We start from the raw sequence: 21,042 nt of genomic DNA on the forward strand, positions 1-21,042 counted from the left end.
AAATTAAAGTCAAGAAAATATGAGAATATGTAAAGTCAATAAATTTTACAGAAAACAGAAGAATATGTAGATGAACAATCTAACGTTGAATACATATAAATCCGAATTAATATTTCTTTACGCGCAATAATTTTGCTTCGGATCTATTTTATGAAAACGAAGTTCTCACAACGCAAAAATGTTGTAGATACCTTAGTATTCAAATTGACAGGAACGTTAATTTCGATGAGCACCTGAATAAAACGTTGAAAAAGATGGCTCATGCTATAAGATCAGTATACCTAATACGACATCAAATTGCCCTGAATGTGCTCATTAGTCTTTTAAAATCACGTGTGCTTTCCTATTTATCGTTCTCGGCAATCTTTTTTCAAAATTTATCTGCAAAAAAACCCCGAAACGCAGTCTGAAGGTGTGACAATGCTAGAGATCAGCCAATACAGACAAAGGTCCTATCGGCTGAGCTAATAATAGCAAAAATGTCGCTAATCAATTTGGCATAGCCAGACCAGAGAATTCTGAAAGTTTTCTCGGGTATCTGAGTCTTCATCAAAACACTCGAAATTATTTCAAAATTAGACAGAATGTCAAAACCGACTTTGGAATGAATTTGATTGTTTGGCAATGTGTCCAAAAGTGGAGTAAGTCAACACATCGGCTTCGGTTGGCAGAAAATGAAAACGTTTTTAAGAAAACGTTGAATGATTTCTTGCTCTCACAGAATGAAACAATTCCTTTGAGTAGTAACCTAGGAGCTTTTAAAAGTTAATTTTTTGGGAAGAAAACAATCCGAAAATTATATAAAATTCTTGAAGACAATTCATTGATGCTAATAGTTAATGCTTGAATGATTTGAAGTACTGTTTGTTTCAAGTATATTTAACCATATGGTTATAATTTTACTTTAGTTGTTGCTACAAAAGAAGCAATGATGAACTTTTCGTATTAAAGTCCTCTCCTGTTTTTCTCCTCTCGTACATTTTGCACTCATGTTTTGCACTCATTTGCACCCATAATAAAATGTTTATATAGCAGCTCGGAACAGTTACTTTGAGAAACGCAACTCCACTTTTGTTACCCCAGGTTTTTTGTGGTTTAATTGCTCTCTAACAATGTTTGGGGCAATTATTGTAAAGGTGTGTCTTTTAATGCAATAATTTTGCTCAACCGTTTGCGCTTTTGTTCTAGAACATTCTTTGACTTCTATAGTGGCTTATCCATAAGTTTTTAAGTGCGTATTTTAGTGACCTAAGTTGCCCGCGTTCTGAAATAAAGTTCGTCGGTGAAACCAATTGTGAGCGAAACGCAAGCAAAGCCATTGTAGCTGATTGGTTAAGATACTAGACTGCTGACCTGGAGGTCATTCGTTCGAACCTTATAGGGTCGTTTTTTGTACCCATAAAATCTTTTCTAAGCTACTAACCCTCTAAATTAAGTTGCCCCGCCGGTCGTTGGAGAGCAGTTCATCCGACGTTGGTCGGTTTATGTTTTTGTGTTGTTCATCATGCAACATTTTTACGTAGAAGATCAAGTAAAACTGTCCAGCTGTGCCTAACCGTATATCTGTTCTCTATCTGTTCTCTAAAAGGCTGTTTTTAATATATGTTGAGAGCTTCAGGTGCGCATGTGTGTCGTAAATAAGGAATATAAAGATAAAGATGACCCGGTTAATGTTGAAAAATGCCGACTGTTTGCGTGTGTCATTTGCAATCAAGACCGAAGACCTTCAATACGTAAACAATTGTCTGGCTTGTAAATGCTGCTCCTGTTTTGTAAACAAAGCTCTAGGCTGTAGAATTTCCACTGTACGTGTTGAGGTTTACTTTGATGAAAACGGCGAGCTAAGTGATTATGGACCGGTAAAAGTCGATCGGTATCGCGGTCTTAAAGAGCAACTTGAAGCGAAAGAAAATGAGCCTAAATTTAAAGATCAAGAAACATTGACTGAAGACTTGGAGGCGGTCAATATTAAAAGCAATTCTAAAGATTTACAAGTTGAGGCAAAAAGATGGTCAAGCTCATGTGATAGTGGCAATGAGAGCATTTTCTATCCGGGTTATTGTCAGACATCAACTTCACCATCGATACTGAAAAGTGCGCAGTGTGAAAGATCTATCAGTGACGTAAGTACACAAACCGATTACGTAGAAATTGTGGACCGAAAAGGTAGGAACAAATCCCAAGTTACTTCAAAAGATCACAAACGATCAAATTGGATGGATCTCTTCGGGGCACAGCGCAAAAGTGAATCGAATCAAGTAGTTTGTAGATTTGTAAAAGTACTCAAACAAGATAAACAAAAGCCGGATGTTGAAATTTTGCTCCCTGAACTACCGTCTAAAAAGGGCGAGGAAATGGATGTTGCTGGGTTAACCACAGAGCCCTCAATTGTTAACTTAAGTGATACTTCATCCGAAGTAGGTTCTACACTTCGTGTACCTACTGATTCCGAAGGTAACAAGAGTATTCAGCATGTAGATAAGACTAGCTACGAAAGACGTAATGAGGATGAAATAATAGAGTTAACAGTACTAAATGATAGCAGTAGCGAATTAACAGCCTGTGTGCAGACTGCCGAAATAACAATCAAAGATCATTCGACTATTTTATCTAATGAACTGATAGATGCTTCAACGCAATTCGAAATTGCGATGGTTGACAATGAAACACAGGTTTGTCCAAGCGATATACTAATTGGTCAGAGGTCTGATAAGAAAGTGCAAACTGATGTGTGCGAAAAAGATCTAGCAGCATCGACAGGTAAGCAGGGGCTTTTCTGTTTCAATCCAATTTTAATCCAGTCCATGCATTTGAAATTCCTTGATGAAGCGGTAACCGATTGCTTCCATCGTCCAAGAGGAAAACACTAAATCATAAATTTTAAAAAACAGAATTGGAGGTCTGATTGCCGCGTTATGAATCGCTGCACTGACGCGCAATGATAGCGAGTCCACTACTCATCTGATGTGCTCGTAATCTCTCATGATGCCAAGAGCAGAATTGGTCTCGCGGTCGTTTTAGCCCCATACTAGTTTTTGAGATGACCTACACGCAAAAGCGACAGAACCGCCTGGCTGAAATGAAATCGGCAAGGCAGCGATTGTTTTTATGCTCGGCTGCGATTTAATACCGGACTTCCGCTTTTTTTTTTAAAAAAAAGAATAGTTCGTTTTTCAATTGTTACTGGATTTTTTATGTCACTTGTCTTGGAATTGTTCTCGCAAAATCTGTAAACCGTGGGTTTCCTGGAAAATTTTTGAAAACCAGTAATGAGAATTTCTCAGATCTCAACCCAATTTGTCAGCTGCATTTATTTTTCAGCAGTGGCGTAAAATTGTTGACTCACAGTGGCTCACCTGGAAGCAGACATGTTTAATCACGGTTTTCCTTATTTTTTCTAATTGGGTATTGATATTACTTGTGTTGGTTTTTTGTAAGTTTGATTGAGTCAACTCATACGAAAAAGGTCAACAAATAAAGAACGTCTATAATTAAGGTAACAAGGCGGCTCGGTAATGTGTGTTTGCACCTAATGTTCTGACCCCGCTCATCCACATTTTGGTTTAATTGCCTAGCAAATGAGGAAGAGATAGGAAAGTTTAAAAAATTGACATCCTGTTCAAAACTATTATAAACAGAAAATTGTTACAAAATCCAAACACTAAGTTAAATAAAGCGCCGCATTAGATAACCTCATATTAAAATTAGACACGGTAAACACCAACATAAAACCAACGAAAAGTATTAATTACGGGCAAAACTCAATCTATCTTTTTAGTAACAAAGTCAAAATAGTATCAGATAAAATGCAAAATGAACATTAACTTGTACTTCACTACAAAGCAATTAGGACCTATCTTTAACGAAACGGTAACAAGTTGACAAAAGAACAAAAAGTGTCAAAAGTCCATATAGTTTTGTTGAAACCAATTCGCTTCTAAAAGTTTAATAATGTTTAGTTTTCACTAGAACGAAGACGGAACCAGTCATTGATGTAACTAAGCTACAAGTTGACCGAAATAAACTAGAAATGGTAAGTCAAAAACAAAATGAGTTTCATTCACACCTGTTTAGATAGCGACTTAGTCCTTTGATTAATGTAACTCAGTCATGAGAGTACAAAAAGAACAAATGCTGCTAAAACTTAATTATTTACGAAAACACTTGGTCGGAACCATGAAAACCATGAGATTCTCTCCGATATCTGATTGGGCTTCAATTGAAAGTAATTAGGTCGTCTCATTAATTGAACGTCCAAATTAAAACAGACTCGTCTTTAATTGGCATGGAAAAAAGCAAATAGATTTCAAAAATGTTAGCGCCGCAGAACAATCCGAAACATTTTTGATTTAAATTACACAATGAAACCAAAACTGGCATTGATTTCGCTGCGCGGCTGCCAGAAAAATCTATCTGTTTCAACTCCAGTTTTTTGATAATTTGGTCAAAGAAAATCAATTTATCAAAAATGAATGATTTATATTGGATAAATGTCGATTTGCGACAAACCAGGAGAATGTTTGTTCAAGATAACTCTTTGATAGTGGAGGCAAAAAGCCGATTTGCTTGACATTATACGCATGTCGGGCTTTGTAAAGATACCACCCACAACTCTGTACAATAAGTATATCGATCTATGCAAATTGAATGCACAAAAAACATAGCTGGACAAGTCCAATCCAACGAGTTGCAATCCAACGAATTGAATGTACTAGTGATGTAAACATCAAACAAAGTGATACAAACGTTTTCACAGCAGCATTGAATTTTGCTAGCCAGCGAAGCATATGACAGTAAATGCGTAAAAATAATCCAAAAAGAAATATAGGAAAAGAATTTAATTTTTTTCCAAAGACTCGTGTCGTAAAATTTATTTAGCAACACTTTGTATAACTATTGAAACTAGGCATTCTTGGAATGCTTCCACCATACAACAACTTTGTTAAAAATCAACGATAGACAAAATGAAAAGCGAACAAATTAAAAAAAAATCTTGGAAGAAATTAGAATCTTTTTGAAACCTAATAACAAAAACATAATTAAATATCAATTTCATTAACAGCATGGCTTACAACTTTACAATACAAAATATTTATACTCCCCTTAGACGACAAAGGACAAAAGGAACACAAAATAAAGGCAAGATTTAAAAAAAATCACTAAAACATTTCAAAAAATTGGTATCTAAGTCATCAAAAGTAATAGGTAAAAATTGAAGAACAATTTTTTTTAAATATGCTGCCCTAGAAGGGCACGAAGAACTGTTATTATTGAGATTATGCTGCAAAACCACAAGAAAGGCGACAAAAGGGAAATATCAAAAATATCCAGAGTCAAATTTATGAAAGTCAATAGCTAAGAAGTTGAACCATTAATCAGGTTGGTTCATTTGTGGCTCAAAACCAATTGACATTTCACTCCGTGTACTACTCCAGCGTGAGCTTAATATTCAGCCGGAAGATTCCGGAATCGACGTAAAAGTGAACTTTCACCTTAGCCAACCATTAACTGATAAAAATTATTACCTTTATAGCATTCAATTTGAAACAACAGATAATTGAAAATTAAAGCAACTGAAGAAAATTTTGAAAAGTTTTTGGAAACTCGTCATAAGTTGCGACTCCAAAAGCATTGTTCAAAATAGATTGTTATGTATAATTTAATTGCGTTCAACGAATGAATATCAAAACGTAACCATCGATATATCTCGAAAAAAGAAGGAAAACCGAGCAAGGAGGAAAAATTAAAGGACAAAATCTAGGAAGTTTGTGAAATTTTTTAACAAATTCGTCTAAATGTAAATTCTCAACGCACTTTAAGACACAGTTCCTGCACATTCATTGTGCACCTAAACGACACCCGAAAGCGCTGGAAAACACCTAAAACATGAGCAAACATTATAATGTTAAATTTAGTGAAAATAACCATACCAGCAACTCTAATTGAGCATTTGAACATGAAACAATATTCTGAAATGCAATCAAAAAGAATGAAAAATACTCCAGAAACTTGAAAAAGGATACAAAACCATTAAAAGAGAGTCTAAAACGTCAAGTTAACAAAATAGCTAAAGATAGCGTATAAAATTCTAATGTATAATTGATATGGTAAAAAATTGCACCCATACATACAGTTAGTTGTTAATTTGATTTGGAAAAACCACTATTCCCAAAAAACTAGAAACTAAAAAAATGCTTAGAAAAAGCTTGCAGATGATCAAAATTTTTTTGCTCGCTTAGCAAAAAATTTTTCACTGCTAATTTTTTTGCTCTCTCTCTCTCTCTCTCAAAAGCGCGGCATCAAAAGGAAATTGCATTTTCTTCTCTATGCTCTTCATTTCGTTCAGCCGTTAGACCTAAACACTTAGCTTTCACGTTTGGCATTAACTTTTAATTCCTATTTTAAATACACTCCAAGTTATTATCGATAAAAAACGATCAAACAAAAAACCGCATCAATACAATACAAATCTTTGGATTGTAAGAAAACTCAGTTGAGCATATAGGTGCCCCCCCCCTCAAACTAAGGTAGAGTCGCAACAATAAACTTTAAGCTTCAAAAAGTTGGGATCTGGTTACGGCTGGTAGGAGAAAGTTTTCCAAGACCTCTTCCAAATAACTTAGCTTATATTGTGGCAAGAGTTGATTTAGTTAAGATTTCAGCTGTGAAACCAGACGGTAGTTCAATTGTTTCAGTAATGTTGAAAGAGTGCATACAGGTGGCATCGTCTCAAAATGTTTAACCTAGTTTTTACATGATGTCCTCAATGGCACCCAAATTTTTCCTCAGTTGGATGTAATTTTTTTTGTCAAAATTTACGTGATTTCAGTCAAATATTCGCTAAGGGCTTAATAATTCAAGTTTTTACTTTTTTTCCCGATTTTTATTCGTTGTCAGATAAGTAATAGATCTGTAACCGTGATTTAACTTAGATATCAGTATTTTTCAGTGATTCGTTGTAAAAGTTTTTGCATTTCTGTTCAACGAAGATATTTTTTTATAGCTGCGAAGCTGTAAGCTGAGCGTAGCTATATTGCGGTGCTCTTGGTTTTTTTTTGTTTCGTCGTCTGACGCTCATTTTTCGTTTTACATTTGTTCACACAGCAAAGCTGAAAAAGTCAAATTTTCTGAGTGACTTCTTCCTCTCACTAACGGCGTTTGCGCGCGTGACGTCATTTTTCACTCGCTTTAGCGAAAGTTTTTAGGTTATTTGCGTGATTAGATTTTGATCATACGTGACTTACCTCACTCAATAAAATGACTTTTGCACTTTAAAACTTAAGTTTAATTTGAATTTGTTTAAGGTCAAAGGAACTCATTTGTGCAGTAAAGGTCCCTAATAAGAGGCTTCTGCGGAATGAATTTTAACAAGTTTTATTAATTTATAGCTGAATGTTTTTTACCTAGTTTTTTGAGAGGCGTCATTTTTTTTCAGCTTAGATCTGTATCTGTTTCTATCTCTATTATATGACACGCAGGTCTATTCTTTCGCAGCTATTCCGGCAATCTGCCGGTTATGTTCATATTTTTTTGTGCTGTATTTTCTTTATTTTGTGCTGTTTGCTTTGTTTTCTACAAATAAGATTTTTCAATTTAATTCAATGAATTATTGTTTGAAGTTACTTTTCTGTCTCAGATGCCAAAAACATTTCTACAAAGAAGATTTTTTAATTCAGACATTTGTGTTATTGTTTCAAGTTACTTTTCTAAGTTGCCTCTTTTCATAAAAAAAGTTCATTTGTAAAACTTAATTTAGCAAGATAAGAATTGCCTTCAGGAATTCAGTCTTAGTATACACTCATTTTATGGCTCCTTTAACAGATATCTTTTGTTAATGCCTTAAATTTTACTGTTACGTTTGCAGCATTTTGTTTTTAGGCATTGTCTTGGATTTGGTTTTTACGACTTGAAGACGAGTATTGATATTTTGGCGGGTTTCTTAGCTGAAGCAAATTTGTTCATGACTTGCACTTTGACTTTTTCGTTTCGAACATTGACTTCTGTTTTAGAACGTTTCTTTTTGTTTTCAGACATGGGCTATAGCATTAGCAGTTTATTTGTATAGTAATTAAAAACTGCTGGTAAACTTCCCGGTCAAAAGGTAATTTTGAGAAGGTTTTTGCGCATAAGAGTCCCGCCTCCGTTTTTGGCTGCAAACTACCAACTATTTGTCCCTCGGCGCCTACCTACAACCCTCCCTACTACCTACCCACGCCCAGACTACCTATAGCTACACCACCCTAAACACTCCAACTCATCTATCCCCCAACCTACTACGTACCCCCATCCCCATGGCTGCGCCAATGCCCCATAGCACCCATGAACCCCCGAACCACATGGACCCTTGCCTAATCTAAGCTGTGTCTGCGTGTTATAACGGGAACACTCTATTCTATAGTTGAATGAGGCAGTTGATTTTATCGTTATTACTCTTTTTACTTCTGTTTCCAAAGAACGGACTTTTGCAGTAGCTTTGGTTCTAATACAAAGATATCAACAACTGTTGGTAATACGCTAGGTTAGAAGGTCATTATGAGAAGTTTTCTTCCCATAACACTCTCTTCTCCCTATTCAAACTACAGACACCTACCCGCCATATACCGACCTTACCCTACCTACTCCCCCAACCCCCCCCCCCACTTCCCTCCCCCATTGACCCCCACCTAACCCCCTATCCTTCCCCAAAAAAGTACCCCCTTCCACCTACCCCCAGACCACTAAACTAAAAGCTGTGTCCTCATTTTTTTAAAAACCATGTCTACTCCTACCTACCCTCCTCCCCTACCTATCTCCTTTCCCCCCTCCATCTAACCCCATGCACGTAATCCCCCACTTGTCCCCTAACCCCCGCCCAACCAGACCCCTAAATTAAAAGCCCTGGCCTCATTTTTTAAAGCCATGTCTCTAGTTTCATTAGGCTTTCAATTTTTTGTTATTTCCTTTGACATTTCTTATTTTAGATGAGGTTAGGTTTGTAATTATATTGCACGACTCTTCGAGTCGTTTCCGGTATTCTACCGGCTATGTTTCATGAGCTGATGCAAGTTGGTTCATCATGATCTGAACTTCGACTTGTTCTTGTCGAACATTGTTTCTGTTTTAGAAGGTTTTCAGACATGGGCTGTAGCATTGGCTTAGTTGGATCTTTTTCGTTTTTGCCCCTCCCCCCACCCCAGTACGTTATGCTCCCCCAGTTACAGAGCACGGCCATTACATAGCAAATCACCATGTAAATTGGCACGTGCGTCCGGAAGTGCAAATAATATGCACCCACTAAGCTGAGGGGGGCACAAACGGAAAAGATCCGCTTAGTTTACTTGTATAGTAATTAAAAACTGCTGGTAAAATTCACGCTCAAAAGGTAATTTTGAGAATTTTTTGCCTATCAGAGTCCCGCTTCCCTTTTTGAACTACAAAGTACCACCTTTCTATCCCCGCCATCTACCTACCCACGCGCCCTTTATCTATGGCTACAACACCCCCAAATACTCAAATTTATCTATTCCCCAACCTACCTACCACAACCCCATGGCTGCGCCAATAACCCGCACCACACCGACTCTTGCCTAATATAAGCTGTGTCTGCGTGTTAGAAAGGGACACTCCATTTTATAGTTTTATTAGTCAGTTAATTTTATCGTTATTACTCTTTTTTTCTTTGATATTGCTGATTTAGATAAGAATAGTTTTGAGATTATATTGTACAACTCGTCGATTCGTTTCCGGTTCTCTACAAGCTGTTTTGTTTTTTTTTCGATCCAATAAAAAACAATAGGACTGTTTGTAATTCAAAAGGGCATGAAAATCACTCAAGACGTGCAGGTTTCATTACAATCCTAATAGCGCCAAATAATTTTTTCGTTTTAATGTACTTCATTTCTGCATGAGACTGTTTGAATTCGCGGAAATTTTCCATTTTACCATTATCATGTGTAGAGGCGTGCATTCTTTGATCCTAGGAGGTTTTGCAGTTTTTTAATTGTCAATATTCTTTTTTGTTTTTTTTTGTTATTGTTGAAATTCAATTGCTGCTGTTAATTTTCGTGCGGAATAATTTCCTTAAATTAACTGGACGATATAAAAATGGCACTTTTGAGGTCATCGGTGTGAAAAACGAGCGATCTTAAAACCAAAGTAAATTTTGTAAAACAACATATTAAACAGCTTTCTTTGCGCATACTTGAGGGTTGTCGTCTGCTCTGATTTAGGAGAAGCAAAAACGATTTATCAAAGAGGGAGAAGAATTTTAGCGAATCTTGATCTGAAGCAGGAAAATTTTGAGAAGCTCGAAGAAAACATCTCAGAGTCTTCGTTTGTGTTGGCAAGATTCCAATCAAAAGCATCTCAGGAGCGCATTGCAAGGTTCGTCAAAAGGCAGAAACGAACTCCTCAACATAGTGTAAAGAAAATTAAAGTTGAATATGATGATCATGATTCACTGGACGATCGTCAGCTAAGTGAGAATGAATCAGTTGAAAGCAGTTCTAGTGATGAAAATTCTAATCAGAAACCAAATTCTTCTCTCCAGAAAAATAAGGACAGGAGCCTTTCGAGCACCAATGCTTTCGAAACCGTGAAAAAAGAGCCTGCTGATTTCTGGAGTTTCGACAATTTATCTGTAGGCATGCCAGAGATAAAATTAGAACGAACGGAGAAATCCAGAGAATACTTTTCTAAAAAAAATGATGTTCCGAAATTGGAGACACGTTTTGGAACTTCCCGCTTGGAATCTTGGCTTCAATCAGGGGCTGAAGTTGAAGTACAAGAGTTTGATCAAAAATTGTTCAAATTGTTGAACCAAGTGCTAACAAGACCCTTCAAATGCCATCTGTGTTTGAGCAGTTTTTACGAAACTCAGATCAATTGCTATTTCCGTAGGCACATCAAGACCCTGCATATGCGTTACAAGTGCCCTTTATGCAAACAATCATGCGGAAGCTATAAGTCTCATCTGTTGACCCACGTCCTTTCGGTGCACAAATTGCGCCCACCATATGAGATCTTTCCCGATAATACGTTAAAGCGAAAGAAAGACCGCCGTATCACCCAAAACGACATCGAGCGTTGCAAAGGATTAGTTTTCACTGCGGAAATTGTTGTTCACTAGTATATTCAATTGGCAATGAAAAATGTTTAGTTCTGGGTAAAAATAGTTATCTTTACTGAAACTAATGATGAGGTAGCAAAGTTCACGGCGCAGTAATTGAAGCAAGATGAAGTATTTTTGTTTTGAGAATTTTTACTCAACTCAAGTTTTGAGTTTTTATCAGCCGAATTGAATTGATTCACGTTTGATTTCTTGTTTTTCAAAGGAAGTTGTAACCGCTTATATATTAACAACTGGCCTAAAATTACGGGTTTGTTTTTGGTTACTTACATTTCTTGATCGTTAGTAGTTATATAGGGGCAAGACTGGGGGGTGGGGGGGGTATACGTAAAGATTACGTATAGCCCATTTTCATCCAATTTCCAAAGACGTACCTAAAAAAGAGAGTGAGAACAATAGACCTGTCATCTTATCATAATTACCCCCAGGGGAAATGCGTCCAAGTGGGATAATTGATTTTCCGCTCTAATGCACTTCAGATAATCTAAACTACTTAATAAATTCCATCTGCAGAACTTTTAATTTCAAACTTTTTTTTACGCTCAACATTTTCAATTATCAATAATTTTTTTTAATTTTCGACTATTAATGAAATTTTGTTTTCAATAATTTCAAATTATCGGAAGTTTTTCACAAAAACTTCTCGAAAAAAAAATTTTGAAAATTTCATTTTTGTAAATTTTTTATACTCATGATGTGAAAACATGCAAGAAACCGATTTTTTGGCAGTTTCTTTTGGTAGTTTCCCGTTTTTTTCTCGGTAGTTTCAGTTTCAAAAACTCCAAAACCGTAATCAAAATTTTCAGATAAAGTTCTGTTAATGAATTGTGTTGGGATTGTGGGGATGCTTAGGACTATTTTGATTGTGTATTATTAAAGTAAAATTAAATTTGATTCGTCTTGTTTCGCTTTTTTGTTGCTATAAAAGGTTTTTGAGAAGTCGAATACTTCCGTCAGGTTTTGACAATAATTGTGTTTTCGTTTTGCCGGCTTTTTCGTTGAAATCGATCAAAAGTCAACCTGTCCTTGACATCGCCGGCCCCATTTGCGGGATTGCAAAAATGAATAATACTGTTGGAGTAATTGTTGAATCATCCATCCAGCTGAATAATGAAATAAATTCAAAATAAGGGTAATGGAAATACAAGGGTACAAACCTAATCGGGTGGTTCGTAAAAGCAATTCACCTAAAATAACGGAATTACCAAACGAAATAACCTAAATTGTCAAATGAGAGCCAGGGGGTTTGAGACGAACCTCTTAGAATTAATGTCACTAAAAGGTTAACACGAGCGCGATCGATAAGAATTCGCCATATAACACAATCATTGGCAATTGGAAAGCGTTATTTCAATATAATCAAAGTAATCGCGAATGTAGTCCAAAGTAATGGGCAATAAAACAAGGTAACACTTATGAAAGCGTATGAGACAAAAAAATTGCAAGCAATTGCTACAATGACGGTTTCACCATGAAATTATATGAATTGGTGCAAAGGGAATAATAAGTTATGGTGTCGATGTATTGGTAAATTTGGGATCCAATAAACACAATCCGTTAACTGCATTTTTCATAGTAGAACTTATGGATTCGAAATTTAATCAGGAAACAATTTGCTTAATTTTACGACGGGCCTAATACGCTCACCGCTCGGGGTTTTCAGTTTGACTGATCGAATGATCCCATCCTCTCCAGGAAAAACTTGCGTTACTCGGGCAACAGGCCAAAGGCCTCGGGGGGTGAAGTCCCCAAGGATCCATACTAAGTCGTCCACTTTCAGATTCTTTCAACTTTTGTTCCATTTGGAACGAATTTGTTGGCATGGAAGGTACTCTCGCAGAAATCGATTCCAGAAGTGAGCAGCTATTTGTTGCGATGTACGCCAAGCTTTTGAAATGTTCTTTTCGTCTCCAATAAAAACGCCAGGAGGCAAATTGACTGAAGACCTACCTAGAAGAAAGTGGTTTGGCGTAAGAGGTAAAGGATCATTTATATCACTTGGAACGTTTGTTAGGGGCCTAGAGTTCATATTTGCTTCTATCTCACACGTAACTGTGCATGATATTTCACCGGTGAGGGTTCGTGACCCAATGACCTTATAGAGAGACGATTTGAAAATCTGCACTAATCGCTCCCAGATTCCACCGAAATGCGGGGCCGCTGGAGGGTTTAATTTCCATACAATTTCGACATTCATAAGGTGCAATTTTGCCGCAAATGTTGTTGACGCTTTTAGGTCGGCGATGCTGGACTGGAGGCTGTTGTTCGAACCAACAAATGATTTTCCGCAGTCTGAAATGAATTTGTTGGGTTTTCCTCTCCGGCTGACAAAACGTCTTATGCAATTAATTGTTGAGTCGGTGCTAAGGTCATTTGAAACCTCAAGATGGACTGCTCTGACAACTAGACATGTAAATAGTAGTAAGTAACGACTAGACAGCTTGCCATTGTTCTTAACAGGAAACGGTCCAATAAAATCAAGTCCAGTTGTTTCGAAGACGAATTGGTTGTTTTTAGGCAACCTTTCCTGAGGCAATTCTGCCATTTTAGGAATGCTAACGTCTTGGATCATTCGGCGACAAAGAAGACAGTGTCTAATGGTTTGTTTTACTACCGCTCGACATCGAAGTATCCAGTAATACTCAATTAGAATATTCCTAGTTTGTTCGGGACCACAGTGGCAGTTAAGTTCATGTGTATGCTGTATCAACAATCTAGTGGTAAGGTTATTGCCGTCGGGTATCAAGGGGTAACGAGAAGTCATCAAAAAACTTGCTTTTCACAAACGGCCTCTTGCTCGAAGTTGGTTGTACTCCTATCCCCGTTCAACTCCTATGAACGGGGATAGGAGTTTGAGTCTGCTAGAGCTGGATATATCATCACCTTTCTTCAAAGCAAAGAATTCTGTCTTGAAATCTTGTTTCTGGTTTGTTTGAATGATATGCAGATACGCTTTAGTGTAGTGGCCTAACTGATTGTTTTTACTACGCTTCTTGCACTTGTCGGCAAAGAAGAAACAAAAGGCGATTACTCGTATTAATTTGTTCCAACTGCTGAATCTCTTCAAATCGACAACAGTTTCTGTTACAGGTACTGAGGAGTGAAGGGGGGTTGTCTTGAGCTTCTTTGGCTTCTTTTCAAAAAGCCGTGTAAACTCGCGTCTTGCTTTGCAGTTGTAGTCAATGTTTGGTCTGTACATGGTTTTGCGTCTAGTCGTCAGGTTCGTTGGGGAAGAGAGAAGAGATGTCGAAGGAGTTGTCGATTTGCACTTTGCATTGCTTTGTCATCTAGGCCACCAAAAGAGAAGATTGTCATGAAAGTCATAAAGAAAAAGCTGTATTGAATTTATGAAGATTTGTAGGTTTGTCCATTAATTTGGAACGTCAGTTGATAAAATCGAGAGCCGCTCAAGTGCTGTTTGGAACAGTATCGTCTGTATCGGAGTCCTGAGGTTGCTATCGGTTTGTACTGTCTTCAGTTCATCTTGGATGAGTTCTCTTATAGAGGAGTTGTACTTCGATGCTCGTTTCAGGTAGTTGATGTTGCGTCTGGTCAAGTATTCAGTCATGGTCGGTATGTTAGCTCTGCTGTGTACTTCTTTCGAGGATGTCCAAAATGGTAGATCTAGTGCTGTCTTCAGTGCTTTGTTTTGTAATATTTGTAGTCTTTTTAGGAGGTAGTTTGGAGCATTGGCCCAGGCTGGTGAGGCGTAGTCCATGATTGGTCTGACAGTCATCTTGTATAGTCTGATTAGGCTTTTAGAGCTGATTCCTTTAGCTTTGAGTATTTTAAGTCCGTTTATCCTGGCAAAAACTTTCTGTTCAACTTTGTTGATATGCTCTGTCCAAGTCAAGTTGTCTGATATTTCTACACCTAAAAAGGTTGTTTTCTTGGTTGTCTCCAGTTGTGTTCCTTTGAGGGTCAGTGGTCGTTGTTTGTCTTTCAGTCTAGTGATGAGCATGAAGTGAGTCTTGTCTGGATTGAGTTTGATCTTCCACAGGTTGCACCAGTGGTCTAGTGTGTCGAGTGCTCTTTGTAGTCTTAGAGTGGCTGCTTTGCAGGTTGCGTTGGTCGTGTAGAGTGCTATATCATCTGCATACTGGGAGACATTGGCGGTTGCTACTTCGGGTTTACTGTCATAGATGTTGAAAAGAACTGGACTTATAACTCCTCCTTGAGGGACACCGGCACTTGGGACGCAGCTCTCTGCTACAGCTTGCTGGTACACAACTTTCAGTTCTCTGTTCTTGAGGTAGTCTTTGGTCCATTTGATGATCCACATCGAACTTTGTTCTCCTGGAGTCTGTAGAGTAGTCCCTTGTGCCACACTGCATCAAATGCTTGTTGTACGTCAAGAAAGACTGCTGCAGTTGGTTGTTTCCAGAGAGCTTCGCTAAAGGCATATTGAGTCAGGCATAGCAGATTGTCTACAGTTGATCTCCCCGTTCTGTATGCTCCTTGGGTGTTTCTGAATAAGTCTATGTCCTCGCAGTGTTTGATCAGATGCTCCTTTACAATAATTTCGCCTAGTTTGCCAATGCAGCTCGTCAAAGAGAGGGGTCTGTAATTCATGATGTTGGTGTGATCCTTGCCTGGTTTAGGGAGCATGCATACTTTGGCCTTCTTCCAGCATGTTGGTATCTTTCCTCGTTTGAGCGATTCTTGAATGAGTTGGCAAAGGTTCTCTACGATGTTGTCTGGCAGTTGTTTCAGGATCTAATAAGAAACTTGGTCATCGCCTGGGGCTGTGTTCTTTCTCTCAGAAATGAGTCGTCTAAGCAGTTGTGGTTTCACATCGGTTTGGTGTTTCGTAGGCTTCTATCGCAGCTTCGTCAATAGTTCTCTCAACTACTTCATGATGTTCGCTTGCTTCTGTTGTATCAGGTCTGTGCGTCACCATGGTCTGTTGCAGGGAGATTGCAAAGCTGTCTGCAGCCTCTTGTGTAGTCACCTTGAGTTGATTTGTGCTGTGCTGATTGTCTTTGTTGAGTCTGTGGAAGGCCTTCCAGAAGTTCTGGCAGTTTTTGTCGTCATTGAGCTGTTCAATCAGTTTATTCTCTTGTTGTTGCTTCTCAAGCCTAATTGCTCTGGTTAGTTGTTTTGAGACTCTGTTTAGTTCAGCTGTCAGTTCTCTTTCGTCCATATCACCCCTTAGTCCATTTCTTCTGAGTTTTTTGACTCTCCTCTATTCGATGCTTGGTCTTGATTAGATTGGCTATTTCTTTTTTGGAGCTTCGTCGTTGAGGTCTGAGGCAGTGGTCATAGCAGCGCTTGATGTGAGTTGCCAGCTCTATCGCCTTCTCATCTAGTTCATCTGTGCTGATAGTGAAATTTGCCACTTTCCTCTTGAACTGTCTCCAATCTGGTCTAAGGTAGTTGGGTTTCGGGGCATTGATGTTGAATTGGCTTATCGTCATTAGATGATCAATTAAGGTTCCGTCTGCAGTGTGAAAAGATGCAAAGTCCGAGGCAAGGTCGATCGTGCTGAGATGGAGGTCTAGGATTGAGCCACTCTTGTGCGTTGCACTGTCGTCATTCAGTAACACAAGGCCGTCATCTAGCCGTTCCTCTATTGATCGTCCAGTTGCATTGAGGTTGTATGATTTGGGGTTGATGTATGGGCATTTGATGTTGAAGTCACCCAGTATGAGAGTTCTTCTGTTTGAGCATTGAAGGTGGCTAGGTTCGATGGCTAAGTTAGGAGAGCAGTAGATTAGTATAATATCGGTGTTAGAGTCAGTGAGTCTGATGTGCAGCATCTCGTTGGTCTTGGAGTCTGATTTTACAACATTGACGTTGATGAGCTTGAAGCTAAGTCCGCGTCTAATATAGATGGCAGAGCCATGTCCAATATCGTCAATGCTTGCAGCTAAGATGAAGTCTTTGAGTCTTGGCGGCTGTTTCGTCTTGGTCTCGTTGAAGCAGGCAACATGAGCGCCTTTGTCATTTAGTAGAGTGTCGAGTAGTCTAAGTTGGGATCTTATCCCTCTAACATTGAGTTGTAGAACAGTCAAATTATCTGCCATGTTGAGATGTGATTTTGTGGTTGGCGAAGTACTGTTTGAATTCTTTTACTTTTCCGTCAAACTGAGAGGTGCTGATCGTCTGTCCTGTGATGAAGTTTAGAGCTTGCATTATGTTTATCTTCTTTAGTGAGGAGTCTAGTGTACATTGTATGAAGGCTGCGAGGGTCATGTAGTTTCTGAGCTGGCTGTCTTCAATTGAACTTGTCTTTATGGTCAGCTGGGCTGTTTGGTCTTCTAAAGTCTTTACTCTCTGAGTGAGTTTGTCTTCGATGTTGCTGAGTCTCTCATTTATTGTCTCTAGCATATTCTCTATCTTCGAGACAGCGGTTGCGGTTACTGGTTGGCTCTTCTTGACTGCGTGAGCATAGCTGATTGACTTTGCCTCCTGGTACTTTGCACATCCTCGGTAGTTGGAGGAGTGGTTCTTCTCTCCACAGTTTGGGCACTTTGTCGCTTGTTCATCTTGTGCGCAGTCTTTTCTGTTACAGGTACTGAGGAAGGGAAAGATACTATCTTCACATATTGCGATTGCAAAATCTCTTGTTTGGCCAGTCTGATCTATGTTTACTCAAAAACGACCGTCCTGAAATCCAGCGAGATTCCGATGTCATTTGGTAAACACTATAACCTCGAGTTCCGTCATCTGCTGGGTTCGCTGCCGATGGAATGTACCTCCAATCAAAAGCAGATGAGACCTCCAAAATTTTGGCCAAGCGATTAGCAATGAAAATTCTGTGTCGCATTTCAGGTGTTCGCAACCAGTAGAGAACAGTTGTGCTGTCAGACCAAAATATGCTTTAGGCGAAATCTATATCTTGTTCTTCCTTAACAAATTGTGCAAGTTAGGCACCGTACACAGCTGCTGGCAATTCTAAATTAGGAATGGTCATCTTTTTCAGCGGGGCTACACGAGCTTTTCCTATAACGAATCTAACGGCAATTGACTGATCGGAGTACTCAACCCTGATATAACAGACGGCTGACAGAGCAAACTCGGAAGCATCAGTAAACGTATGAAGTTGAACTGACTGGATAGGCTTGTCTAGAAAGTAGTTTCTGGGTATTTGTAGGTCATTAAAGTTGGGGATTTCATCCCTTAAACTGACAAAATCTGGAAAATTTTGAACAAGAAGTGGCTTATCCCATTTCGGTCCTTGATTCCAAGCAGCCTGTAAAACTTTCCGCAGTCGAATAGTTAAGGGAGCAATAAAGCCAAGTGGATCAAATAGAGACGCTACAAATCTCAGTAGTTTTCTCTGAGTTAAATCCTCATTGAAATTGATTTTTCGGAAGAGCTTAGTTTCAATCATATAGCAATCAGTTATTGGGTTCCATGGTAATCCAAGTACCTTCTGATTTTAAGGCTGAACTTTTGATGGGTCCAATCTTATGCCAGGCTCTAGAGTGTCAAGGAACTCAGAACTGTTAGAATTCCATTTGGTGAGGTTGAAGCCTCCTCTCGATAAGGTTGCTCTCATTTCACGTAGTATTCTTTGTGCCTTTTCTACTGAGTCAGTAGCAACATAGAGGTCGTCCATGTAGACGTTGCGTTCAATGTATTTTATGACATCTGGAAACTGTTCACAACTGTCACGAGCTGATTTTCTCAGTGCATATGATGCAATGCAAGGCGAGTCCGTAGAGCCAAAAATATGGCTTGTGTACTCGTATGTATCAACGCGACCAAATTTTCGATCTTCAGGAGTTACTTTGACCTGCATGAACATCTGTTCAATGTCTGCGGATAATGCAATGTTGTCCTCTCTGAATCGCAGAATAACGCCGGTAAGGTTACTAAGCAGATCTGGTCCTTTCAGTAAGTTCGAATTCAAGGACTGACCTTGAAAAACACTTGACGCATTGGCTACGCGCCGCACTTTGTCGGGCTTGTTCTCGTTGGTTACTGGATGGTGAGGTAGGAAAGAAGAAATCGAATCCGAGTCCTCGGTATCCGAATCAACTTTAGCGACATATCCATTTAGTAGATCCTTCTCAAGCGTTTCTTCGTACATTTGTTTTAGCTGTGGGTTTTTTGATAGTTTTTCGTTCAATTGGTAAAGTTGCTTCTCAGCGAGCCATCTGTTGTTGGGAAGTTTTGCATTTTCCTTCCAGAGGAGACCAACTTGATAGTGTCCGTCAATGAGTTGTTGTGTTCTCCAGTATTTCAAGGGCTCTTTTATCATTTTTGGATATTGCCTTTTTGGGTGACGCTATGCCTAAATTTTCGATTTTCATCCAATCTGATACCATTTTGAACATTTGTTCATCCATATTAGGGTGGCTATTCAATTGAGTGAATTGTACGGGGTATGTTTCGTCTAGTGCCAAATCTGTCTTTCCTGCACATGTCCAGCCTAGCTGGGTCTCTACTCCCCAAGGAGCATTCTTGGGTCCTCTCACTATTTGCTTGTAGTGAATGAGATCAAGATTATCTATTCCAAGGATTATTGAGACTGAGTTATTCCCAATCTCAGGAAAACTGATATGACTGAGGTGTTCGAACGATGCACAGAGTTGGTTCTATTTTTCTGTATCGAATGGGGACATATTCAGATTCGGGACAGCAATTACGTCAGTTAGAAGGAAGGATTGCTGATCAGACTGCAGTGGCTTAATGTAAACTTTTACAGGAGCGCAGTCAATTTCTTTTGTCATGTGGTATCCACTGATTGGCATTTTTCCAACGAATTTCATGTCAATGTTTAACTCTGAGGCTGCTGACTTAAGCAATAAGCTCTGACAGCTACCATTGTCTAAATAGGCATATGTATTTAAGGTCTTCTCACCATTTTTCAGTTGCACAGGAACTACGGCAACTTGACCTGTTCCTTGTAAATGGACTGATTTAACGTTAGTTTTCTTAGAGCCAGGATTTATATCGAAACTATCATGAAGCAGAGTGTGGTGCATTTTTCCACAATTGTTATTACGGCAGACGTTTTTTGAGGGGCACTTGTCGACGTGGTGACTTCCAAAACAGTTAAAACACAACTTAAGTTTTCTTATGTGGCCTCTTCGAATGCTCGGTAGAAGAGACTGGAAATGCGTGCATATATACAAGAATTCACAATTTTCATTGCTGGGGCATGGCTTGATTGCTGTCTGTTTGTTTTCAGACTGCAAGTAATCACTTACGTTGTTTCGAAATTGCCTCTGGTAACTATTTTTCTTTTCATTGGTAGCGTTATTATATCCGCTAAAAAAGTTGGTTTCCCAGGTGTTTTGAAGTTGTTTTGCGTAACGTGATTTATAGACGGTTGTTGATAGTTTTTCTCCAAAACAAATTTGCTCCACTCGAGCCGTACAGGGTTGGGAAGCTTTGCGAGTGCAACGTTCAAGTTAGTTGTTGAATGTAGATCGTGAATGAAACCTAGTTGGGAGAAGGTGTCCACCATTGTTAAAAGGAAAGAAGAGAACTGTGTGTAGCTTTCTGGATGAGCTAGGTTTGGGGCTTTGAAACTTGAGAGCTTTTCGAGAAATGCGTTTACTATTCGTTTTGGGTTGCCAAAATGCTCTTGGAGGCGATATATTGCTGAAACGTATAGGTCACCGTTGCAACCATAACCGTCCACAAGGGCCTTGGCTTCGCCGGTTAAAAGCGACTGTAAATGAATCATTTTTTCGGGTGATGTCATTGGAGCTCGGTCAATAGTAGCTTGAAATGTGCTGAACCATTTCATCCAACTCAAAGGATCACCATTGAAATGATCTGCATTTAATTTTGGTACAGATTTCTGGAAACACGTGGACATCGATACTGATTGTCCAGAAAATTGTGGCATTTGTGAAACAATAGGTTGTGAGAAACTACTGAAAGTTGATGGATTGGATGGATTAGGGTAGTTTTGACAGAGAGATGTGACATTTGTTGAGGGATATCCGACTGGAACACTCACGGAAGATGGTTGA

General features: G+C 38.7%; 4 protein-coding genes across 5 annotated transcripts in view; 3 read left to right on the forward strand and 1 right to left on the reverse strand.

The window, feature by feature from the left end:
* LOC142337770 (uncharacterized) overlaps nt 1-21,042 on the forward strand; it is a 346,563-nt gene that overhangs the window by 134,962 nt on the left and 190,559 nt on the right. The gene's annotated exons all lie outside the window — the stretch shown is intronic.
* Nucleotides 1-21,042, forward strand: part of LOC142337764 (dynactin subunit 4-like) — a 618,078-nt gene that overhangs the window by 134,961 nt on the left and 462,075 nt on the right. The window lies entirely within an intron of this gene.
* LOC142338522 (uncharacterized) lies at nt 1,529-11,238 on the forward strand. The gene is made up of 2 exons (XM_075388306.1): nt 1,529-2,760; nt 10,209-11,238. The coding sequence occupies exons 1-2, from the start codon at nt 1,659-1,661 to the stop codon at nt 11,105-11,107; spliced, it is 2,001 nt and encodes a 666-aa protein (XP_075244421.1). The 5' UTR covers nt 1,529-1,658; the 3' UTR covers nt 11,108-11,238.
* LOC142338105 (uncharacterized) lies at nt 18,492-19,316 on the reverse strand. The gene has a single exon (XM_075387737.1). The coding sequence runs from the start codon at nt 19,314-19,316 to the stop codon at nt 18,492-18,494; it is 825 nt and encodes a 274-aa protein (XP_075243852.1).

The sequence above is a fragment of the Convolutriloba macropyga genome, chromosome 4 (genome assembly GCF_964194025.1).
Source record: "Convolutriloba macropyga chromosome 4, txConMacr16.3, whole genome shotgun sequence".
NCBI lineage: Eukaryota > Metazoa > Xenacoelomorpha > Acoela > Convolutidae > Convolutriloba > Convolutriloba macropyga.

What these genes read in the sequence shown, in the direction of transcription:
- LOC142338105 (XM_075387737.1), bottom strand. Translation starts at nt 19,316, where the DNA reads ATGATAAAAGAGCCCTTGAAATACTGGAGAACACAACAACTCATTGAC.
- LOC142338522 (XM_075388306.1), top strand. Translation starts at nt 1,659, where the DNA reads ATGACCCGGTTAATGTTGAAAAATGCCGACTGTTTGCGTGTGTCATTT. An exon ending in AGATCTAGCAGCATCGACAG is followed by an intron (nt 2,761 to 10,208) that starts GTAAGCAGGGGC and finishes GCTCTGATTTAG; the next exon opens with GAGAAGCAAAAACGATTTAT.